Source organism: Anopheles gambiae, chromosome 2, assembly GCF_943734735.2.
Source record: "Anopheles gambiae chromosome 2, idAnoGambNW_F1_1, whole genome shotgun sequence".
Lineage (NCBI taxonomy): Eukaryota > Metazoa > Arthropoda > Insecta > Diptera > Culicidae > Anopheles > Anopheles gambiae.
Window position 1 is genome coordinate 102,632,424 of NC_064601.1, and position 25,172 is coordinate 102,657,595.

Here is a 25,172-nt window from a genome sequence, read left to right on the forward strand (position 1 = left end):
AACGGGCGGGCCGACGCGCGCGTCCGCAAAGTGTTCAAGTTCAAGCACTTTCGCTTTTCCGCCCGCTTTCTGCAGCGGGCGCAGAAGCAGCCAGTAAACGCAAAACCTCGAATCCTCGATCGTCCTGTCATCTTGCCGACCGTGCAGGTTTTTTGTGTAGCTCATCTGCGCGTTGCTTTTGATGCTGTGTCCATGCAATGTTTCATGTTTTCGGTGGATTTACCATCACACCACGACGACCACCATCATGTTCGAATAAACAACAGGACAAAAAAAACAGTTCAGGCATTCAGATAATAAGACTGTAGCGTCCAGTAGGGCCCTCAGGAGAGGACGCCGTCATGTTTAACAAATGTGATCTTCTTGTTGTACTTTTGGGGTCACCACTCTTCCAGCACACACACTTCCAGCGCCGCTCTGCCAATATTAAAGCTCACGAGGTGGAAATATATGTAGCACCACCAAAGCGCGCTGGTGTGGTCGCGCACAAAGCCTTGGAGCCATGTCCCAGAGAAAACACACACTGGTTGTTTTGCTTTTTTGCTTTGGGAAGCTGTGCGTGTGTGTGTTGTGATGCTGTTCCGGTTATGGATTTCTGTGCTTGTGCGGAACGGGGGAATTCCCCTTTCTCCACGATGGCGGTGGGGTCACACGGGGTGTGACCAGAGAAAAGAGCACAAACAGCGCCGCGCGAATGACATAACACGCTAATGAATCGAGGCGCGCATTTTCTTCGCCTGACCAGTGGATCTCATCATCATCGTGCCGTATTCGCGCTGGTGGTGCGGTCATCGCTGCGGTCTTAGTCGTGGTGAAGATATGATTACCGAATCGCCACCGACACGCTGCATCCGTTTCGAAAAGTTCATAAAAGCCTAAAATTAAAAGAGCCGAATGAATGGTGTTTGAATTTGAAACGTTCGGTTGTACAGCTGTACACATACAGCCAAAAGGGGTATGATGAGGCTTATGATTGCAGTTCTCAATCGGCGGGGAAAACCCCTCCGCTGAATCATATCAGCAAAAGGGGTGGGGGGGGGGGGGGGGGGAGCGCACACTGCAAACAACTGACCGGCCATGAGATAAAGTGAAAGAAATGGTTTTATCGATTTTCGGTGGTGAATGGCTTTACCCTTTCCCACTGCCCGACAGACCGACACACAGACACGCCATCGCTGATGACACAGCTAAGGCCCAGCCCAGTTCGTCATATCCATTTCGTAAATGTAACGAACCGTGTGGTGGTGGAGTTGATTTTATTATTTTCGCGCTTACACTTGATTTAAAAACGGACAATCCATAAAATCAAAAGCACAACACAACGAACGAATTAAACACACAGAAGTTGTGGCACGTTATGCTACGTTAAGCTCGTTGCATTTACAACCGATCAAGAAGAGTTTTGGCAGCGGAAAGCGGATTAAAAAGCGTGTGTGATGTGCGCGCGCGAGTGCACGCGCAAAATAAAAACTGAATGTGGTTTAACCCGGTGCCGACTCAACCGGCCGAGTGGGTAAATGCCGTTATGCATCAAATAATTATGCATTTATTTTAAAACATTTCGCGTGTTGTTTCTTTGTTCATTTTTGATTGCCTCTGGAGAAGGCTTATAAGAATTACAAATTGGTACCAGTTCGCAAGACACGCGCAAAATATGTCATTTTGTGACGCAACGGTACATCCAAACCCCACACCGAGGGGAGTGAAAAACAAGACCATAATACTACACCTTTTCCCCAGCCCCAATCGCGCTCAATCGCACACACGGGGGCCCTCAGTCATAACGCGCTGTATCATCATAACGCACCACCAACGGTTGTGGTCCGGTTTATTATCTTCGCTCACCTTTGAAGGGCCTGCTCCTCCTGGTCTCCTCATTAGCTTTTAGGTATTTATCATTAGCTTGTGCGATTAATTAATTGTCACCGTGGGATACCGACGGCCGTACACTACTACAACGGCACCACCACCCGAGCGGTGCCACGGTGGGTCTCTGTCCGGGATTCTCGGTCCAGAACAAACCAGCACATAATAAACGCCCTACTACTTACTTCCCTCTACTGTCATTAAATTGCATAATGGAGTGAAGCGAGTGAATTAGGTCCAGAAGATGCCATCCGCAATCTCTCCGTTCCGCCGAGGTCACACCACCTTCAATATTGGGCCTCACACGCTCGTAAATCAAATTTATTAGCACTGGAAAGATCCGCTTTGCTGGAGGAGAATCAAAAAGGTTATCGCCTGTGGTGTGCCAAAAATCGACGCGTCCGGAATATGGCAGTAGTATCGATGTAACCAAGCGCTTCTTACAAAGGACCCAAAAAGGATCCATGAACCATCCACAAAGCGGTCACTTTATCAAAAAGTTCCCCAAGGGTCACCACCACATTGGCTGATTGATAGTGGGGTGAAAGACAGAATGGCACAAGAAAAATCCGGTTTCCGGTAGCTTGTCCCACCGTCTTATCATCAATGCTTCAGCCCAGGATCCAGTGGTCTAGGTGGCTGTTCCAGTATGGTGCTAAAATGGAACCTTCGAAAACCCCCTTCAATCGCTAGATCCGCTTTCACTTCAGTGCCGGGGGGAGGTTCGTTGTTTTGACGAAGTTTCGGCAAAAGGTTCTGTGTAAGCTCACGAAGGTCACACGGGTTGGGTCGTGTGTGCGTGTGTGTGGTTTCTCATCAATCGCACGAGCAGCGTCAGCCAGATAAGACTAGACTAGACAGACAGAGAGCGTGGCCACCTCTCTTCGCTCCCGCCGCTGCCCAGAAGACCCCGGACGGCCTGAAGCAAATCAAGGTCACAGATTGTGCCGTTTTGGTAGACACGAACCAGCATTGTGGCTTGTCTAGGACCGATTTTTTCTAAAATTTCTCTCCACAATCTACGCCCCTCATCCGGGTTTGGGTTCTTGGGGCGTGCTTTTTTTTGCTTTCCTTGCGTTTCTGGTTGCTGTAAAAGGTGAAAAGATCGGTCAGAATCGGTGCCCGCCGGCCAACATGCACTTACCTAGGAACGCAAACGGAGTGGAAGAGCCCGTAGTGTCGGAGTACGTGTACCAGCTCGGGCGCTGTCCGGCAGGCCCCCATTATGCTGAACATTGCCAGTAGTGTGTTCCATATTGCTAGCAGCCCTCGCAGCTCGAATCTAAAAGCAAAAGTAAAGAAAAAAAAAAAAGAAGCAGGTGGGTTAGAGTGTGTTTTCAGGTTCAGAATGTTTTAGTTTTAGCTTCTTTTTTTGTTGTTGCTTGCTGTGGTTTATAAATAATGAAAAACAGTTCTCTGGTCGTTCGTTGTCGTATGGTACGAGGTAAGAGTCGTGGTCCTTTAGTCGTGAAGCTTTTTTTTGCCGGTATGAATAATTGAGTGCAGTTCAAACCCATTAAGCGACGACGGGCACACACACACACAGTAAGGGGTAGCCGGCTTGGAAGGCATATTAAAATCACGACACATTTACACCCTGCCGTTTTATGGTAAAATTATCCCCACACAGTAGTGCTGAAACATCTGCTACCAACCCCGAGTGTAGAATTCTGCCAAGCTGGTGAGGATAATGCGTCCTGGTGTTAATTGTTGTTTCATGGGTAAAGTTGACGCAAACAGCAGTTATCGGTGTTGAAAGAATGATGAGCTATTTTTTTAGCCAAGGAATTTCGCTCCGTTAATATTTACTCTTATCGGTTCTATGGCAGATCATTCGCACAGTGCAAATGGTAAGTGATTGGTTAAACGAACGAGAGAAAAAGAGGGCGTAAGTTCAAATCTCAATCTGGAGTTTTAAATGAAAGTATTTATTCAGCTGTGTCGTCGGCCTGATGGCCAAATTAAATTGAAACAACACACACTGGTTTTATCATACATCAATTTCTTGACACGAAATGTATTAGCTTTCACAGGTGCATTTTGAATTTGGCAACAAAAACAACACCTATTTTGCAATCTCCTAAAACCCCATCGATAACTTATTGTCTTTGACCGATAAGACTCTGCCCGATAACACAGGTGTTGGCAACATTAAATTCGCCTCCCAGACATACCCCAGCAGCTGCACCAGCCTTTTCTTATCTTGCGCTTTTTGCTCAATTGCACATTTTACCATCAAAGGTTCGGCACCAAAACGGTCCATGCTAAAACGTTCCCTAATCTCCCGTTTTATCGTCAGACGGAACCGGTTTGCAATATCAGACGGAAGGGAGGATCACACATACTTCGCTTCCCCACACGTTCCCGCATAAAGTTCCCACCGAAAGCCATCGTTTCCCATCGCCTGTAAATGGTCGAAACAATACTACGCCGAGATATGATAAGCTTGGCTTCATTTCGCACCGTTAAAAACCACCCGCCGCCCAATCACTCCACCTGGGCGTGAAATCAATCCCGGGCCAGGGCGTTCTTTCTTCCCCGTGCGAAACCTTATCGCGGCTCGGTGACTCCAAAACCCTGTACCACCACCACCACCACCACGTGTGTTATCGTGCATTATCACGCATGAGGTAAAAGTCTGTCCGGATCATGATACCGGTGTGTGATTGCGGCGGAGTGGTGGCGGGAGCGCAGTGGGCGAACCCGAAATCGATATCATCCCCAGCCTGAAGAGGGTGAAGAGGTGATGGTGAGTGATAGGTAGTAGTACCCTCTCGAGCACAACGCGAAAGGCAAGCGGTCGGCAACGAGAGACACTCTACAACCTGGTGGTGGTAAGCGCGACACATCGCGCCAAGGTCATAGAAATTTGTGTGCGAGTGACACACGCGGTTGCCGCGACAGGAAATGGAGAGTTAAAGCTCCGATCAGGGGGGATGATGTGCGGCATGGTGACACTCCAAACCCACCCTCTGGAGGACTGGTTCCATTCATAGCAGCGGCATGATCGCACAGAGCAGAACCAGAATCGACGCTGTTTGTTCTCATTCTCCTTCTTCGTTCCATTCATAAAGCTACGATGCACATTCAAGCAACCGATGATGATGATGATGATGATGATGATGGGCAAGAGGAGAGTTAGAATATCGCGCGCACAGTGTGCCTGACACTTGTATCGTTCCATCATTCCCTCGGGCAGACAACAACGCGCGCGTACACCACCTCTCGTGCACCTCTCCACAAGAATCTAACCCACGCGACGCGTGAAAGAAAGCGTCAAACCTTGAAAATCGCCCAGAGAAAGTGATGGGATCAGAGACGAACTCAGCGAGCGCAATAAGTGGGAGAGGGAGAGCGAGCGAGAGCGATATCTTGACCTTGGGAGGAACCACCACCACCTCGGTGGAACACACACTTTGAATAGGGCACAGGCACGCTAACTTTCTTTTGCTGCATTCTTTGAACCGCTTCCCGCTCAGCAGCAGCAGCTTCAACAACATCGTTGATGTCAGAGCAGAGTGGCCACCCTTATTGATTAGTGGTTGTGAGCATCCTGAAGAAATGTGTTGACCCGTGCAGCTAAACGAAAAGCAGGGACTGTAAACTAGCAAGAAGAACTCTGTAAACAACCCTTGTTCCAAGCTTGTTGAAAGCTCTCTCTTTTCGCTTGTTAATCGTAAACTTCTACAGAAGCTGACTATTGTGAAGCCACTTATTGCAACACTGTCACACTGTAATTGCTTTTGCTTTAATGAACTCTGTCTGCCTTATTTCGATGTCCACGTAAGCGCCGGTACGGAGTCACAATTAGGGTAAAAACAAATTCCAGGGGATTGAAGCATATTGAAGCGTCCATTCCTTCGAAAATTAAAATCTGAACAAACGTTACGGAGAAAGCAATATACCTTTGTTGGATCAATTTCCATTAGTTTGACGCTGGAAAATCCCTAATCCGAATATAATGTTTCTTGTGCTACCAGGAACTTTGTGTTCTGATTATTGGAAGATTTTCATTAATGAGTATTTCCTACTGTATCACCGGTACACGTGGACAATTATACTTTTGAATGCTGGTTTAATTAAAAGTTTTTCGGCACTTCTAGATTCCATGCCTACGCTCACAAAAGCACAATAATAGGAGTGTGGATAGGCCACGGCCATTCATAAAAAGAAGGAAAAGCAGCAGCATACCCAGACCCAGGGAATTTAATAGAATCATTCGTGACCTTCAAACCAAATACACCAACATGCAACAACAAAAAACAGGCGAAATAACTCCTGTTGCACCTTCCACGAAGCCCTTGGAGAAAGATATAAAACCTCTTTCGCTACCGATACAGCACCAAAGCACCACAAATCTGGGTTGGTCTAGCAGTCGCCGCCGCCGCCGTCACTCTTCCGCCCAGGCAGACTTATCTTCCGACCGCCCGATATCAAGGGGGAAGTCCCCGGACCAGGCCCAGTTAATCCAAGCGAAGCGACGAAACGAACGGCCACGAAAAGAAATGTCGGAACAGTTTCACCGAAATCACACACACACACACACACACGCGCCCGAACGGCATGTCTGCATGTGAGTGTGTGGAAGGAAGGAAAAGGCACCTTTTACCGAAGCGTTACATAAAAACGACATTCCAGTGGAGGTCGGCTGTCGCTGGCGTTCCCATCTTTGCCCAAACCCCTCTTTTTGCCTTAGCGTGTAGGGGAGGGTGGGGTGATGTGGGCGAGCGTTTCCGAAGCAAACTAGATGGATACAAACACCATCGAACAAAAAAGACGCCCAACATCCAAGTGCACACACCATCGTCTCCCTCGAACGCTGGGAAAGAAGGTAGTAAGAAGCATCCCCAGAACCGGATATTAACCAAACGGGTGGCTTTTTTTGTTGTTGTGTTGTAATGTTTGGTGGGTCGCTTCTTCGACACGTGTATTACCAGTTTTGTGCGATTGTCGCATCATTCTAGCAGTAGTTTTTTTTTACAAAGCGGCTTTAAGACCCATAGTGAAACGTTAAGAGACCCATAGTGAAACGACTACACACTCTCTCTCTCTCTCTCACTGTTCCATATAATCCGGCGTTTAGGGTTGTTTTACGTGTGGGTGGGTGTTTTGTTGGTGCTAGCGACAGGTAGAAATGGAAAGGATGCAAAAAGGAGGAATGAAAGTAGAGATGAAAACTTCCGAACGAATCGATTGAGATGGAAAAATGCGCGCGCAATCCCCCCGGATGGGTACAACCACCAGGAGAAGTAAACCCCGGATGATGAAGGATAAACAGTCCGTGACCTCTTACATACCGACCACATATGCATAAACACACACACACACACACACACACACAATTGAATGATAGGGTAGTTCACATGTTTGCTTTAAAGCTCAGAATAAGCTCCACCAATATAGAATTAAGGGTGATCCAACAGACACCCAATAGGACCAATATGTATGCCCCTGACACCGGCTTACAGCGGCGGATTGGATGACTTAAAGGAAGCTTTTACAGATCCTTATCACAAACGCAATTACACGCCCTTTCTTTACCGTACAATTTCTTCCACACGAAAAGACACACTTTAAATGGCAGGCACCGCCGAATGTTTGCCGGATTAGATAACCCAACGTCCCATAGAGTTTTGCACGCCATTCGTAGATAAAATCTTCATTGGCTGAGGTTCGTTAGCAAAGGTTTGAGCGCGTGTCCCCCCATATCTCTGCATTTTCCAACTATCTTCAAACTTTTTTCAATTAACTTTTGAAACTAATCCTCCATTATCATCTCGCGCCGATAAGACGCATTGTTTCCCCGGGGAGGGCGTGTTTTCGTCACGCTCGCCATTATTACATTACATTACGCAGAGAGCACCGCCAGAAAACTTTGCCCCATTAATATGAGGTCGTAAGTAAGGTCGTACACACCGCACAGATAGGGGTTGCATGGCAGCAGCGAATTGGGCAGTCGATGCGTACTCGTAAAATTAATCGAAAAACTTTGCTATCGTTCTAGTAGCCGCATTCATAAAAATCATGCTTGAGTGTCTCCAAACCGTTGATAAAAACGGCAGCTGTTTTAGCGGACAGTACGAATTTGTTCTTGATGCCATAGAGTGCGCCTTTTGTTGCTATTATGCGAGCAATGATTCCATCTAGCTTGGTAGCGTAGTTGTCAACGGATAGATCAGATGATTAGATGACATCGTCGGACCTGTGTTCAAATCTGCATCTCAATCTCTTCTCCCTATTGTTGTTAGCGCCAATTTGTGAGTAAGAATCATTTATAGAAACCTTATTGTCCTTGTGCTATAAGGGTGTTCAAAAGGTTGTATTTTTTTAATCTCTTGTCTTTTATTATGTGCGTGTTTATTGTTGGTACGTGAATCAAGGAAAAAAGCTCTTAAAAAGTTCCTTCTTTTCGTGACACGCAACATTGTCTTCACGAGCGCGAGCACACAAGACACATAATATCGTTCTCCACACACAACACTTCCTCTTGTGTGCATTATTACTATTATTATAATAATTTTAAATTCCTTTCCTTGTCCCACTCTAATGCAATGACAAACGACTTTCTTCTGCTGAATTTGTTTAACCCACCTCCCCCCTGCTGAGCAAGGTTTTGGTATTTGTAGAGAGCAAACAGAGGAGAAGTTGGCTCGCCGGCACACACTGTGTCGGGAGAAATTAACATTTCAGCATTTGCATAACCAAAGCAAGGAAAAGGAAGTGGACGCATGTCTATGTGTGTATGCGAATTCCTTACCGTGCGACGTCCACCAGTCAAAAGCAATGACGCTGCCCATTTCCGTCCCCACGCACGACATTTCGTTCATGACGCACACAAAAAAGGTCAAATGTCAGTCAGATAACGAATGCAGAGACAAGAGAGAGAGAGCGAGCGAAGGAGACAGAAAACTTGAAACGGATTTGAACTGCGATTAACGATTAATTAGCGTTCAGTGGCAACGGTCGAGTTTAATCGGTATCATCGCTAATAGTTTCGGGAAAGGGAAGGTACGATAGAATTAAATTCAAACGATATGACCCTTAACCCACAGTTAAACAGATTACCATTTGTTGCTGATGTCGTGACAATTAAAAGAGTCGCTGGGTAATTTGCAAAAGGTAAGAAGGTTTTTAAGAGCAAGGCCGTGTCAGAATATGCGGAAAGTAGAACTGTTTGTATTGCTCCTTAACACACTGGCAACTTTCCACCCTTTTTCTTAATGTAATTGTTTACAATGTTATGCCAAGAGGACAGTTCATTAACAGCTGTACCAGAGGGCAAAAGACGCAAACAATCTTCCCAACGCTACTGGTATTGCTGTATAATCGGATTAGGAGATGCTAATGAGCGCAAAATAATGATGTGATTGTTGTGTATGAGCACGTGAAGTGTAATCGCTCCTATTAGGAAGTCCGCAACGATGTGGTAATGTATTTTTTCTTATCAAAAAATCCTTCTCCGCTCAAGTCTTCCAAATAATCCTATACCGGAAGGAACAACGATGGCGACGATATGGTGTGTTGTAATTGAAACAGATAATTTACTTTTATATGCAAATCTTGCCATCTTCTCGCGCTATCAGAGTTCCATCCCACCGGCCCTGTTTCGCAATCCCGCGCAAGGGCAGCATCGGGCACAGCAAAACCTGTAACCTGCGTTATCACATCATTTCACTGGGGTCTGTTGTGTGCCGCCGGGTGAGTAGAGTCACTTCGACGACCACCACACCGGTCACCACGTGCGGTCGATCTCTCTCTCTCTCTCTCTCTCTCTCTGACGGTTACGCATTATGGCGCATTCTTCGCAGCCCAAGTTACGAACGCTCGCAGGAGGGAAGGAAAGCGTCAACGACAGATCAATTCCAACCAAGTGTGATGATGATAACGGGGAGGTCGAGGTTCGCGATCGATAACGCTCGATTATCCGGTGTCATAACGACGCGCAAATGATCCAACCGAACCGCTTCGAACCGCGTGCGCGCGCGCTCAAGTGATGATTATTGGTGGCGAAAAAATGATGAAACAACAGCATTATAGGAAAATACCCTGGGAACAAGATCATTATCGAAAGTGTTTCCATCACACCGATGGAAGTCGTTGCGCTTTGACCGATCGGTATAAACACGTTTGGAGCGAAGGAATAGTTCTCATGGTTAAGAACTGTCATTTTTGCCATTAAGCAATCACTATGTTGCACACGCCGCAAAGACACATATTACGCACGCACATATCACCCTTGCCCACTTTGCCAAACCGTTGTATACGCACTACCAGCAGCTCCTTCTTGCGTTCAGTTTTGCGCGCTTTTTTTTTTTTAAGCAAAGCGAAATTGCGCGGGCAAATTTGCAAATCATTTTTCCAAAGAGAGGGCGCGATGGTTGCCAATGGCAACATAAAACCAAGAGCGGGAGGCCCAACCTAAGCTTTCAGGTGAGTTTGTACGTGTGAGTGTACCACACAGTACGTTCGCGCGGTGAAAGGCTTGGATGGGGCTTGGGTGACTTACGAAATCTCTTTGACACCGATCGATCGACTGTGCGAAAGCTGGGGGGGGGGGGGAGGAAGGCGCAAAAAAGCATGGTAAAGCTCGGGCAGCTTTTCATCGACGCCGGCGGCCCAGCCAGCCAAGTCGCATTACCGAACGACGACATCGCGCACCACCACTACACCACCCGGGCCCGGCAAAGATTGTTGGTCGGGCGCGCGCGCGCTCGGCGAGATATTGTTGCGTCAGTCAGTCACTTGCATTTTCAGCGACCTGCGTCCTACAAACATCGCGCTGTTTTGTATCGCAGAGATCGGTTGGCCTGGTTTCGGGCTTGAGCAGAGAGATGTTTGTTTGCTCTCTATGATGATGTCTGCTTTACGCTGGGTTTGGTATTTGGCCAATTGACAACAACCAAAAGCTTATGTGCTGTGTCGGATGCTGTAGGATGTTGTTTGGGAAGATAAAGGGAAATTGTGATGCTCTGTATCATCGTCTAGCGATCCTAAGAGCTTACTTACTATTAGGACATTCGGCAGCAACTGGACATTTCCATATTAGATAAATAAGTCATCTTGAAAAGACGATTAGAGAGACTTCACTGCACATGTGTAGAATTTTTCCAAAGTTCCAATACATTCGGCACTCTTTCTGAACTCTCTATCATGATCTATCTGATCACAGACAAAACTTGAATATATCTCTCTATATGATACATAATTATAAGCATCAAAACTGCTGAAAAATGGGAAGTAAGTGATAAATCTAACGAAAAGTTGACATTCAAATCAAAGATGTGAAGAATAGAATCGTAGAACTGCCTAGTGCAATGCCATTTTATATTTCAAGTTTCATTCCAGAGTTTCTCAGGAATACATTTTGTAATGTATCAAAAGATAGTTGACATAAACTGAAGCATCAATTACAAAATCTTAACAAAACAGTCAACCTTGGTTCCAAAACCTAGGGGAAACCTTGTTATTCATCAGTTTTATTATGAGGTCATTGAGGAGTTTAAATTGAATTTAACTCCAGAAATAGCCAACCCCATAATGAGTTTGCAATCTCCAAAAACTGACGAATGCTGCGATTTTATAAAGCACTAAGTACCAGGATATGTGGTTTACTCATCCCACGACGACCCCACGGGATGATGTGTTTATGCAAATATATACATCATCCCATCAAAATCATTACGCACCACCACCACCACATACACACACAAACAAGATGCATAAACGCACGCGAGCAAAAGTAAACAAAACTGGTCCACGAACGAATCCACACCAATCCACCAACACCATCGTCAAAAGCATTGAAAAGGGAACGATTGACGGTCGCACGCGAGCGGGATTGACACTTGATGCGGTTATGTCACGCGGACACCACATTGCCAAAGCCATACCCGCGGCCAATTACATATCACTTGACCGCCTGGAGGTACCAGAGGTACCATCACCACCACCACCGCCGAGTGCATCATAGATGGAAGCTCTCGCCCAATACATTATCGAATGTCTGGTAATGTCCGTGGTGGTGGTGGTGGTGGTGGTGAAGGCAAATTTGCGGTCGAGGTCATGCAAGTGTTCCCCCGAAAACGGACCGAACCTTTGCTTCCCAACCCAACACACATTCCTCGCCGCGCGGGTTTAGGGGATGTTGTTTTTTTTCTGGAGAACGGAACGGAACGTTTCGTTCGCAAAATTAGCCAACAAATATGTTTCAAGTATTGTACACAATTTATTCAAATTATACAACATGATAACGGTTCTCCGTTCCCATCTCGTTCGGTACAGTTTCTGGAACCAGTTTTTCGAACGCACCACCCTCGGTGTTGTGCTCCGGTTTTCTCTTCAGCAGTTAGATAATGCTAACAGCAACCCCAAGCGCGTTGCCGATATGTTTCTAATGCATATCCGCAATTTTTCCAACCTTCCACCTGGTACAGGTAGGGAGGGGATGGTACCGTAGCGGGTCAGTCTTTCGCTCCCAACTGGACCGAGAAGAATATTGAATTTCGGCAAAGAAAGTGGACAGGCAGCAAACGGTAACCAGACGAGGAAAATTCAACCACGATTACCTAACGGCATCAGGGGCACAAGAGAGAGAGAGAGAGAGAGGGAGAGAGAGAAAGCTCTTGGAAGGTGTAAGGTGTGTGGCGGGCTTGATCTACATTTATACACACCATCAACACACACTCCTCTCCCTCGACACTGTGGTGAAGATTTGTGATCGTAACAATGCCGAAAATACGAGAAAAAAAAATACTCAAAAAGATTTCGATGAATCGACACGAAATTAACCGTCGCGCTCGGTCGCGTAAGTGAAAGTTGTCTCGTCTCTTCGTCTTCTCTTTGGAGGAATAGGTGGTGTTTTGTGGGGAATAAAGTGGCTGGCCCCAATATCAGAAAGCGGAGCTTGATCAGCGAAAACAAATCTCGTTCTTGCGTGAAGGTGAACGAAAAGCATTTATTTATTTTATTATATTCAATCTTTTTTATATTTTAAACTATCTTTCATGTGTTCACCCAACAAACATTTTTAGCTTCTCTAGCAAAGATTTGCTCAAACAAGTGCCTGCATGCTGGTGCACAATTTGCATCCCCCGAAATGCACACTTGCACCAAAAACAATCACTTTTCTCACACATGTACAACTGCGTCTTCGGGCTCGCTCAACCACACAAATAAACCACCCATCGCTACCCGATCAAAAAAAAGGGGAAAACTTTCTGTTTGATAAACCAACCAACGTAACTGTGTCAAAACCATCGACCATTTACATCGAAACCCGTGCGAGCGCACCCGCCAAACGTGCAACAACTTTTGCCCATATGCGTGTATGTGTGTGTTGGTGTGACAACAACCCTTCCCCTCTCAGACCCCCCCTGTAGTGGGTGGGAAATGAGTGGTGGTGCGCAATTTAATGCGTTTTCAATACACGTCCTTGACTTCCTAGCTATTTCATTGGAGGTGTGTCGTCTTGTGGGTCTGTGGTTGATGATGGCGGGAAGGGGCGAATGCCAAAAATAAATACCTGCACGGAAAGGATATAAGACGACAAGTACCACCAGCACGATGAAGATATAGTTAAGAAGTCCTACAAAACTGGAAGAAGTCTTTCGAGTGGGTTGTAGGTGTTACAATGAAGCTGAAGAATGGAATGTCCAAAAATAACATTCCGAACTCGAACAAGATCTCAATAACAATAGTAATTCCGAATGAAATTAGCGTGGATAAGACGAAAGACTTTCCCTTAGTGGTGGGTATGATAATAAACCTCTTTTTTATCTTTTTTCCAGTTATAACTCTTACAAAAAACGATTGTAGAGGTCTAAGTTTCTGAACTCTTATTGAAATGGCTCAGAAACCAAAAAAAAAAAAATTTGGGAATATATATTTCCTTTTACGATTGGATCAAAAGAAGTGAGCAAGACACTGCATCATACAACAATTACTGTAGGCCATTTATCCCCAGATTACGACTGTTTACATTAAAGTCGTAAAGTCGCCTAACAATTGGCTTACGTTTGCAACTAAAAAGCATCATTCCATTGTATTAAAAAAGGGATTTCGTCAACACACTAACAGTTACACACCATTTACTGCATCCTTTTATACAAAATGAAACTAAACAACAGCCACAGAAACCCACCATCACCATCCAGTCTCTCTTAGCAAGCTAAAATTTGTGCGAATTTTCACAACATCTAACACTGTTCCATCGTCTTCCAGTACAATTCGCCACAAAGACCAGCGCAAATGACACAATGTATGCATCTCCCCATCCTCACGCGAAACAACAACACTCTCCCGGCAAAGTAAACACAGCAGCATTACGGCAACCAAAAACCATCAAACAAATCATACGAGACTTCACCACACACACACAGCCACGGGGGCGAGATATTTGACTGATTGCTATAGGGTGGAGGCGAAATCGTGCAAAATTCGCTTACATTTGCGCTGCGATCCTTCCTCCCTCGATAAACTAATCGCGGCCAAAAAAGAAAAACAAACGGCACCCCCACGCCTTCCCGCTTGCGGCGGTTGTTATGTGATCGATCGAATCCTAACGATCAAAGGGAGTGCGCAAAAGCTAATGCGCACAGCACCGAGTTAGACTTTGTTTGAACACTCTTCTCTAGAAGGAGGGAGAGGTTTTGCCGGCTGGTGCGTGCTCTAGCACCAATTGCGATTTGGATTTTGGCAGTGAAATAATACCAGCACAACACAGTCACGCAGTAAAGGCGCAAACCCGATAAGTGGGTCAATAAGGTGCACGAGCACGCACTCATTGTCACGGGCACAGCGGTGTACATATACGTGAAAAAAGCGAGCAAACATATGGCAGAAAAATGGCTGAGAAAGATAGCATTACTAACCTCGATGGTCATATATCACAAATTGAAACGATTTGTTATCATTTGGGCGCCTAACATGTTTTCTCTCTCCAAAAACAGCGGAAATTCATAGAGTTTTCTTTCGATGATTTGTTAGTCTCCTCCTGTAGTATTTTTTAGTCGTTTGATGGATAAGTGATTAACTTCATTTAACATACTTTGTTGAGGAAAAGGTGCCAGAAGAGATAGGACTTGTTGGTATCGAGTTCATCCACACGAGACTCGAACGCATGTCTTGCTGTATGCAACGCCAAGGATTTGCCCTCAGGGCCACGGAACTCGTCCCAAGAACGAATGCAAATAACTGTATTTGTTCATCAGATCCATTCCACATTCTGAAGCTTGATCTGATCCTCAACTCTAGAGCATAAAAGCCACATATTATTGCAAAATAGTCTTAACAATATTTGTTATCTTCTTCGTAAGCCATAACACTAAATTTGTACTATTCAATATCCCTTTTTCCCTTTTTCTTGTTAATTCCTTCATTGAAAATAACAATTTGTTTCAATTGGAAAATATATATTGTACTACTTCTGCCTGTCTCTTGCAATCTACATAGAAATGTGTACGTTTTCTCCAATGTCATGTATTTTCTGTCCGATCAACAATGCACAACATTTACAAACATCAATCCGAAAAAAAACACTTGTCCACAGGTAATAATCAAACCAATTTTGACGATTTCAAATCGTCGATGACACGCCACCGACCCCGACTATACACATGTTACGACATACAGACATACACAATCGATACCACCACCGAGCGCGCAAAGCAACACATACAAACGATAGGAGCAACAGACGTTCGTTCGAAAGGGGGAAAAAACGCCGCTGAAATGACCTGGCTGGCTAGGTGTGCTGCAGGTTCCTCCACATTTCTCCCCCATAAACACATCAGCGAAACACAACACTGTGTTTTTAGTTTATTGTTGCTGGTGGAATCGATTGGTTGTTCAACGAATTAATTCATTCAAACTGCGATGGGGTACGATAAAACACGCCGCAGACGAAGGTATCGCGCGGCAGCGCATTCGTTTGGGCATAGCATAAAGTTTGCATAAAATCTCTTGCCACAACACACCCCAGCCGGTCCAGGCCTGGGCCACCAGTATCATGTGTTGAGCGCGCCCCAATTTTGAGCAGCATATTCAGCATATTTGGTGGTGGTTTTTTATCATTTCCAACAACGCGGAATCACCGTGGCGGCAGCCGGTTGATGTAACAAACCACGTCCACGGCTCCCTGATGAACTTTATTACATGGCAATGAAAAATGTCACGCACACACACACTCACATTTATTTTTTTAGTAGTATTGAGTAACGCTCCACACCACCATTAGATGGGGTTTTTTTGTGGAGCAAACGAAAGAAACGACCATTTCTTTCGCTTCAAGCGATCGGAGGGCTTTAAAGTAATTAATTTCATGGCGAAATGATGGCAACCAACACATCAAAAAAAGAAGAAAAAAATCCAAATGGGTTGGTGCCCCTTGTAAGGCAACCAAAAACAAGACCTAACACCGAGATTCATTCATGCTGCATAGCAACAGGAGCAACATCGATCGATTTAACCAAGCTTGTTTTGTGTTGGAAAGGAACAAAAAACCACCGGCCAAAACGAAAAAATAGAAGAATACCCCAAAATACCTCAGGGGGTTTTGGAGAAGATGTAAAATGCCACCGCACAGAAGGGAAGTTACCAATAACGACAACAAAAATAGTATAAAAAGTTCAGCGCTTCGGCAAATCAAAACAGTTTCTATGAAGTCGCGGGCCCGAAGGAGGGCAAGACCCTTCTTCTTTTCACTGTGAACAGGTTTACAAATTAGCACACTCACAGGGCGGGTCTGGGATGACGACGACGACGACTTCTCTAATAGTCGTCGTGATGTGAGTTACAACGAATAATGCTCTTCCAGACCCGGCTGCGGTGCTACGCCGGCGTTGAAGGTGGTCATAAAAATGGGTGATAAATTCGTGGAAGAAATCTATCGGCGGGCAGCAGAGATTGAATTTCTAATCAGTTGCTCTCGCCTTCGGTTTGGCGAGGAGTTCTGTGCCCTTTTCTGAATAAAGGGATTAACACGAAAACCGAAACTTCGGCAACCCCGATAAAGCATCATTAAGAAAGGTTAGCTGTTGTTTGGTGTCATTACAGTAATGGTTTCAATTACAAGGTTTTTTTGTTTATTTTTTAGTAAATAAAAGGTAAAGGGTAAAATCACAACAGCATCAAGGCAAAACATTCAATCAACAACGTCTACGCTACCAACACGCCATAATGTACCTTTTTCTCAACGATAAGACCATAAGGGGAGGGCCCTCTTCGCCTTCACTGACGTTGTTGTCACAATATTTGCACACTCTTTGCAATCAAGGCTTTATTTGTGTGGCCTTTTGGGAAAGGGGGGCGGGCAGCACCTGGAGCCGGGAGCTCTCTCTCTCTCTCTTCACCGGGAAGGTGCGTGTGCACAACACACCCTTTGCAACAATCAGCTCCATTGAGGAGAAAATGGCAAACGCCGCACAACCGCATCTTCTAATCACGGGGCGAATTGCGTTGATATTTGTTTGACCTTGTGTTGGATGTATGTGAGTGTTTGGACCGACTGTCGTTTATCTCTTCCCATTTAGATGTAATCATTTGTCATCAGCGCCTAATCGACGACGACGACGGCGAGGAACACGAACGACGACGACAGCCCGTTTTTCGGTCAATTGTTTTAAGAGCCCAGGTGGTGGGTTTTCTGCTCAATTTTCGTTTCAGTATGCTTCCACAAGACCCCAAACGAACCCAAACACATCGGGACCACGTGACAAGCAGTGTGTAGGAGCTTTGTAGAGGGGCCGTTTTTTCCATTTTCTCGCGTGCACGTGTAATGGCAAAAGAAATAGAGAACATGCACACACACCCACCCACACAGTTGTGGGGTTTGATGTTCGTGTACACGATGATATTATGCCAATATCTGTCATCGATCTGAAGTTTGAATTCTTAGTTTGACTTCTCCCCCATTCAGTAGTTGCAACAGCGTACACGGTGGGACAAAAAAGTAAACGGAAAGTCCAAAACATTAAATATTGTTTTTGTAACGCAACTTTATAAAATATCTCACAAATTGTGTTTAACTATAATGTGCATGAATTATTCGAAATATTGCAAAATATTTTTAAAAAAATTAATATTCATTATTATATTAATTGTCGGAAATTAATCGGACTGAGGCACAGGACATCACAAACAAATGTACATGATTTCCGAGTCAAAATTGTGATTTTGCAAATCGGATTGCCTTCTAAGTTTGAGCTTAGAATGAAATGAAAAGTAAAAAAAAACATATTTTTTAAATTATGAAAAGCAAGTACTTAAGAAGTAAAACTTTTCCAATCTCGGACTCGATGGGAGGTTACAAAACAGCTACAAAAAGCAGATTTTTTTCAGTTTCATTCTCCGAAAGCAACACAAATGAATAATTTAAAGTAGGTAAACAGTCAGGAATCACAAATTGCTCGATAAAATATTTATGATTCTGCCTGGGAAATTATGTGAGTACGGACCGCCACACACAGCCAACCTTACCCAAGCTCCTTATCACTCCAAAGTGACGTAAAACACTCCCACGCGGCGCACATGAACAATCCCGCTGAAAGATTGACCGAGTGGAAAGCCACGGACACAATAATTTCCACTCAGCTCGTGGGGGCCCACCACTAATAGAAAACAAATAATCTGCGTTACGCGATCGCGACCAGACACACCAACACACAGATACACGAAGGGGGAACACCCCCCCCCCCTCCCCCCCTGGATAGAGTGGGGAAAGGAGCAATGGGTGGCGAACAGCACGTGTCTGCGTGCCATGCTCTCCTGCAGGTAGAGAGAGCAGCAATTGCTTCCTGCTGCCGAGCGCCAACATTACCTGTGTTTACGCAATTCACGAAGGCCAGCGAACTTACGGCCACAGCCACTTTTTCACGTGGCTCAAAACCTCACCGCGTGGAAAACGGCACCCGGTCACGCGATTTCATCCCCCAAACACACACACGCACACGCAGAGAATGAGCATACCGGCATACGGTATGGTGTAGGGACCGGCATGTTCCTTCCCGTAGGAAAAAGTCAGCAACCCCCACGAAACACACCACACCGCAATCAACAGTGTTTGTGTGTGAGTGTGACCTACCCGGCAAGCTGTCGCCACGCCAGGCGTTCCCGTTTTTTCTGCTGGAACGCGGGCCAGTCCTAAAGTCGTTAAAGTCCTCCTTTCCACCTCGGGGAAGGTGGTGTATCAATAAAATATTCCCAGCTTCGTGCATCGATGGAACTGCCTTTCTTGTCACGATTGCTGGCGTAGGGAGAGGGATGGAAAGAGAAATTGGGACCACCTAAACCACGGACTACCAAAGCCCAGGAACGCTTGAGTGTGTGCGCACGCTTCAAATTAACTAATAAAAGCAACCGTACCAGGGACGACGAGTGTGCGTTTTAAACGCCTACCAAACACACACGCACACATGGACGCAAAGATGGGGAACTGGGATCTGGGAATGATGCTCTTTTTTTGTCAACCATGGCACTAATTTGTCCATGTCACGTTGCTTTATCTACGGCGGCAACAATAAACACGTGAGAGCATAACGGCCTCAACTCTTGTTTACGATGATCTTTTTCTTTTTGCTGCTGTCATTAGTTTATATGGATTTTAGCGCTGCCTCAATGGCAGAGGCTTCGTAGTCTCATGCTGAGTGTGAGTGATTTGGTGAATCCAAGGTCACGAGTTCGAGTCCCATTTCTGCTGGAGCATCATATCATCACTTTAAAATCGTGAAAATTCATCCCTATATACTACTACAGATTTATATTGGAATGGAATAATTGCTTTCAAAGAATTCATCTTATTTTATTACATGTACAAATTGCATTAAAAAATATCATAAAACTCGATTTATACAGAAAAAAAACAAAACACGCCTCATCTCTTCAAAATATATTCTGTAACCAGACCATAACTGATAGGTTTTAATTGAAACTCAATTTGCCATTTCCATAACACTTCACATGCTCTTCAACGTTCTTGTACACCTTCTCGACAAACAAAAACTGCTCCCCAACGAACCAATCGGACACCCTGTCTCAACATGGGACTGCTCCCGCGCCCTGTATCCTTCAGCCCTACTACCCTATCAATTATCGTAGCAATTTATGCGACCCAACTTATAACCCCCTACATTGTTCCGTGCCAATATCCCATACATAGTGGGTATGTCGTGTGCTTAGTCACCGGTTTAATGATACCTCACATCACCTCCACTCCGTTGGCAAAACACACACACACCAACCTCAAACGCATGGAACTCTACATGCAACCGGTAGCATTTTTAGGACGCAACTACTGCCACCAACACACAGTGGTCAGGGTTTGCAGGACCTTCTACGTACTGGTGCGGTGGTCAAGCAAGAGAGCGGTAACTTCATATGCATAAATAAAGACACACACACACCGGAAGTATTTAAAAAAACTGACTCGAAGAGGGAGAGAGACAGAGAGAGATCCTAGAAGGCTAGATATCCCAGCAAGCGGGAAGGATTGAAACGGACTGCATGCTAACGAAACGGAAGGATATGGATGGTGTGTGAGAAGCGTTTACAAGGATTTTCGCTTCACTCTTTTTACCACCAATTGATGCAACCGGTACGAAGCGCACAGCACACACAGCACACGCAAGGAAGAATCAATTACAGTCAGCCCTAGTTCCGTGCCACTCGCAAACACAACAAACGGGCAAGGTAACCAACCCCCTTGCTGCGCCGCATAAAACGTGTGTCATAACTGCAACAAAAATTGCAACCTGACCTCCACTGTACGTTTGTTGCGCGTCCCTGTCCTGACAAGTGTACGAACATCGCCACCGGTAGCAACGCCAATTTGCTATCTCAGACACACACAACCAGAGCAATCTGTCACATCACGGCGCTCTAATGAGATGGAAACGCTTTTCCCCCATCTGGCCTGCACTCTCCGCCGATGCCGTTTGAGCGACGAAATGAAATCATGCACAACAAAATTATCATCTTCAAAACATCAAACGGAACGGAGCATAGGACCGTCGAGGTAGATAGGCGCGAGAGAGGGGCATGTCGTGTATGTGTGTTAATAATGTCGTTCAACACGCTCAAAGCTGCGGACATGCGGACGATAAAGACAACAAAAAGAAGGCCCGCAAAGAATAGGAAACGGTCGCTCGTCGCTGCCCATTTTACACGCCCCGCCCCGGTGTGGAACGCAATCATCTCATCCAGCAGCAATTGACCATCCCCCGGAGAAGACCACATCCCTTGCTAAAAAAAGCAACCAGCATGTCCAGCTTGAAACCTCCCACATCGACCGGCAAAAAACACAGACATCCACAGACAGCATCCAAGGTGGGTTAGATCACTTTATTAGTGCTGCAAGATTCTAGCATTCTAGTCCCTCCTGTCGGTCTGCGCGCGTCCGAGAGTCTGAAATGATTCAATTATGCAAAAAAAAAAAACAAGAGCCATACCGACCGCTACCTAACAGGCGAAAAGGAAGAGAGAAATTTACTACTCTACGGTCCACTGCGCCAGATGAAGATCTTCAGCAGAAAGCAGAGATGGTTGGAAGATATCAACATGGACGTGGAATGCCTGCTTTTTTTTGCTGGAATACAATAACAAGACCTGACGTACTATGACCGTCTGGGCAATGACAAAAAAAGGTACAAAACACAACACCTCCAGTAAGCGAAGCGTGTTTGATGGATTGGATTAGTGTCTCCAAGGTGACAAATACTGCTGAAGAAAAGACAAACGAAAATTTCCACGCCACTGCTGCCTATTAATCATTTCTGTACGGTACACACAGCATTTCTCTCTGGAATGAAGTCTGGAGCAATTTCAATGCGGAACGATAACACATCTAATATAACTTGAGCTCAGTATCTTCAGCAATGATGATAGAATAATAATCCCAGGAATGATTTATGTCCGCCCAATAATCAATCACCGAACAGCAGTTCGATGATGATGAATGTCAGTCAACTCTCATATACCTGTAGCCTGAAGCGTGTACACAGGTGTTGTGAACAGTTTCCAGCAATCAAGCCGGTGAACGACGCACGTGCTCAGCCCTTAAACCAGCTCTCTATCCCCTGGAGTTAGACGCCTAGATAACGCCTCTATCTCTCTACCACGACGACACGGTGATTACGGCCTAGACATCAACCCCCGAAAAGTGCGTTCAACAGCGTGATTATCTCCTACTTCCTTCCCTCCCCCCTTTCGTGGCCAGCTCCCAGAGCATGACATCATCCTCCAGAGTGTAAGGCGTGACACACGTCTGGATGACTTAAGCTTCACTTCCCTTTTGCTGATTGTGGATTTACGTTTTTGCTCATTACCTGCGGGGTTTGCGTAATACTTTTAGTTGAATCTTTTTAGCCTCTGCTACCAATACCGATACGTATTGAATGATCGGCATGTGATCGGTACAACAGTTTTGCTTTCATTTCACCTGAGAGCTAAGGTGATCATAAATCGTACTAGCCAGCTTCTTCTTATTGCCGTGTGCAGCTGTTTCAACACAGGTGCCGGGGAGGTGTGCCAGGCGCCCCAGGTCCAGAGGCCCAGATAAACCTTACTCTCCTGAGCATCACCGTCGTGTGCAAACATTTGCATTTCCGATTTTCAAACCCTGCTGGATGCTCACACAAAAAAAGGAATAACCAACAAACGCGGCTCGAAGTTGCTGTTCATTTTTTTTGCAGGTGCGTCAGATTATTTAACATGTCCACATGGTTCTCCTTTAAAAAAAAAAAAAAACAAAAAAACCTCATATATTTAGCGTCGTTGGTGTGCTGCTTTTTAGCGACTTTTTTCGGGGGGGTTTTTGGGGACCAAAATGTCTGGCAAAAAACCATTCGCGCAAAAAAAGCTGATCGATCGATCTGTGCGCGATCTCGTACTGCATGCTGACGTCAATATGCTGAAAGAACTTGTGTCTAATGATCGGTCCGGGGGGTTGGTTTTGTGCCAAATCACCATGTCGCGGCGTGGGGAATAACAACAATGGATAGAGGGTACATTTTGTCATACACACAAAAAACCCACTGCTCTCTGGGGAAGTTGAGTTGTTGTGACCGATCCGCGGAAAACATATTTACATCATAACCGGTGGTGGTGGTGGTGGTGCTAATGCCCAAGTACTCTCTGGCGGGGTGATGGTCTTCTCGCAGTACGCAACACACCAAGTTCATGGCAATAAAGTGCTCGCATCAAGTGTGCTTGTGTGTGTGTTTTCTACGGTGCGGAAAACAAACAATATCACGCTCTCTCAAACGGTCTGTGGCATGACTTGCTGGCCAAATGCTGGGTTTTGCTGTGCTGCGTGATGGAAGAACCCGCAGCGCGGCTTAAGAAGCGTAAACTGCAGCTTCAACCAGAGAGAAACAGAGAGAGAGAGAGAGTGGGAGAGGGTTGTTGGCAGGGAAATAAGGAAATAAAAATATGGCTATCCAAAAGCACGGTTTTGGTTCAAGGTGGTCAGACACTCTTCTCGGTACAATACCACCACTACACGCGGACAAAAAAGCGAACGACCGCAACGTGCAGTAGCATTGATGGCCTTAAAACCAACGGATTACGACAAGAAGCAGTTATCCTCGACAATTTAACACTTAAAAAGATACCCCACCCCAGATCTTGATCAATCAAAGCGGTAGTTCCGAGTTAACAAAAAACAAAACCAAAAACAAGATCCTCAAGATCGACTTCTATCGGACAGACACAAACAATGGCGGGCAATTAGGCATTTATTTTCTTATTAAATCCCAAACAAATGACTGTTAGAGTCTGTGCAATCAAAAATACTAACGAGAAAGATCGACACAACAACAACAACAACAGCCCCCCAAAACACACAAGAGTTCAAGATCGTTCGCGATCCAAACGTCATTAGGCGGACTGTGTGTGGTTTGTTCTCTATTTCTTTATGGTGTCCGTTCGGTTCCGGCTTAGAGGACGAGCCCCTCGGAATTTAAGGTGGAGCAGCAGCAGCAGCAGGTTGAAGATGGTTCGAGAGCCAGTGGAAGGTTCCAGCCGATTGCGTCAAAACAGACAACAACAAAAAACAGGTTGAATTTATTAATCGGGCTGGGCTTTCCCTCAGTCAGGACAATTCTCGATTGTGCGTCAATTTTGGAATGTATTTTCCCACACAGAATGAAATAAAAAACAAATAAAATATTCCAGATATTGTGATTCGTTTCCAGAGCTGTCGAGCTGCATTTTATGCCGATTTGCTTTGATGCTTTCTTTAGGAAAGACAGAGTGTGATCATTCCCCAATGACGCACTTTCCGCCTAACCATCTTAAATGAATGGTTCTTTGCTCAGTACATTTGTCTGGACGCTTTTTTCCGGGTACGATAAATCCATCGGGTGTTTTCCATTCACTTTTGCCGCCGTAAATAACGACCTCCATCCATCCATTTCACTTCTCTCGCCCGCGAGTAGCGCGTACTTATGCATGCCACTTTTACGTACCAAGGACGTTTGGGTTTCCTCTTCGCGTCTGTGGTCTGTGGCACCATTGGCGACGTGCTCCGTGTGCCAAAGTAGACATCAAATGACGCCGAAGCGGGGAAGGGAAATGTACCGCAACGCGAAGTTTAACGGTGGTTTTTGCGCGGTTTTTACCAGATGCACAGTCAACTTAGTCAGTTTAGTTACAAAGCTAACCCGTATCTAAATGGCGCTTGTAATCCTATTGTTTTGATGATTCATCAGATTTAGTATGTTAGTCTATTTAACAAGGGATTTTTAATGCTCTTTATGTATATTCTTGTAAATGAATACACAGACATTCATTATGTGTGAATGTATGGGTTAAAGAATTATTTGATACGGATGGATGCGTAGTTTAAATACAAACTTAACGTCCATCTAACCTGGAGCATCTCATAGTGCAGTGGACAACTGCTCGGACTTCAGAACCTGGGATCGCGAGATCAAATCCCGCCAAGAACGATGATGGGATGGAAGAGAATATACTGTTTCTTCTGGAAAAATCTTCTGGATCTCTCTGCATATTATTCAAGACATCTTCACAATAAATCCCAGAGCTCTTCTGAGAAATAGCAAATTTCTGTTTATAAATCTATGCTGGGAAAATGTGTTCAAAAAATAGTGCTACCAATTTAACGTGTGGTCTGGTCCAAGAAAAATCATCGGGAACCAGTTGTTTAATCTTCCTCCTACTGAGAAACTTGACAAGACACACATTTTGTCAGCATTTAGAGACACATTTTCAATTCCATTCCAAAGCCCACACACATTCCAAATGAATGTGGCATGTCCTCCTTATCCTCTTCGCATCGTCTTATTACGGGTTAC

At 45.2% G+C, this 25,172-nt stretch overlaps 1 protein-coding gene across 3 annotated transcripts in view; it reads right to left on the reverse strand.

Moving 5' to 3' along the window:
• LOC4576681 (elongation of very long chain fatty acids protein 6) overlaps positions 1-25,172 on the reverse strand; it is a 39,743-nt gene that overhangs the window by 9,930 nt on the left and 4,641 nt on the right. For all 3 annotated transcript variants that reach the window (XM_061647213.1, XM_001237829.3, XM_061647212.1), the window contains exon 3: positions 3,011-3,148. In XM_061647213.1, the coding sequence (XP_061503197.1) occupies positions 3,011-3,148 (138 nt within the window). The remainder of the gene's footprint in view (positions 1-3,010; positions 3,149-25,172) is intronic.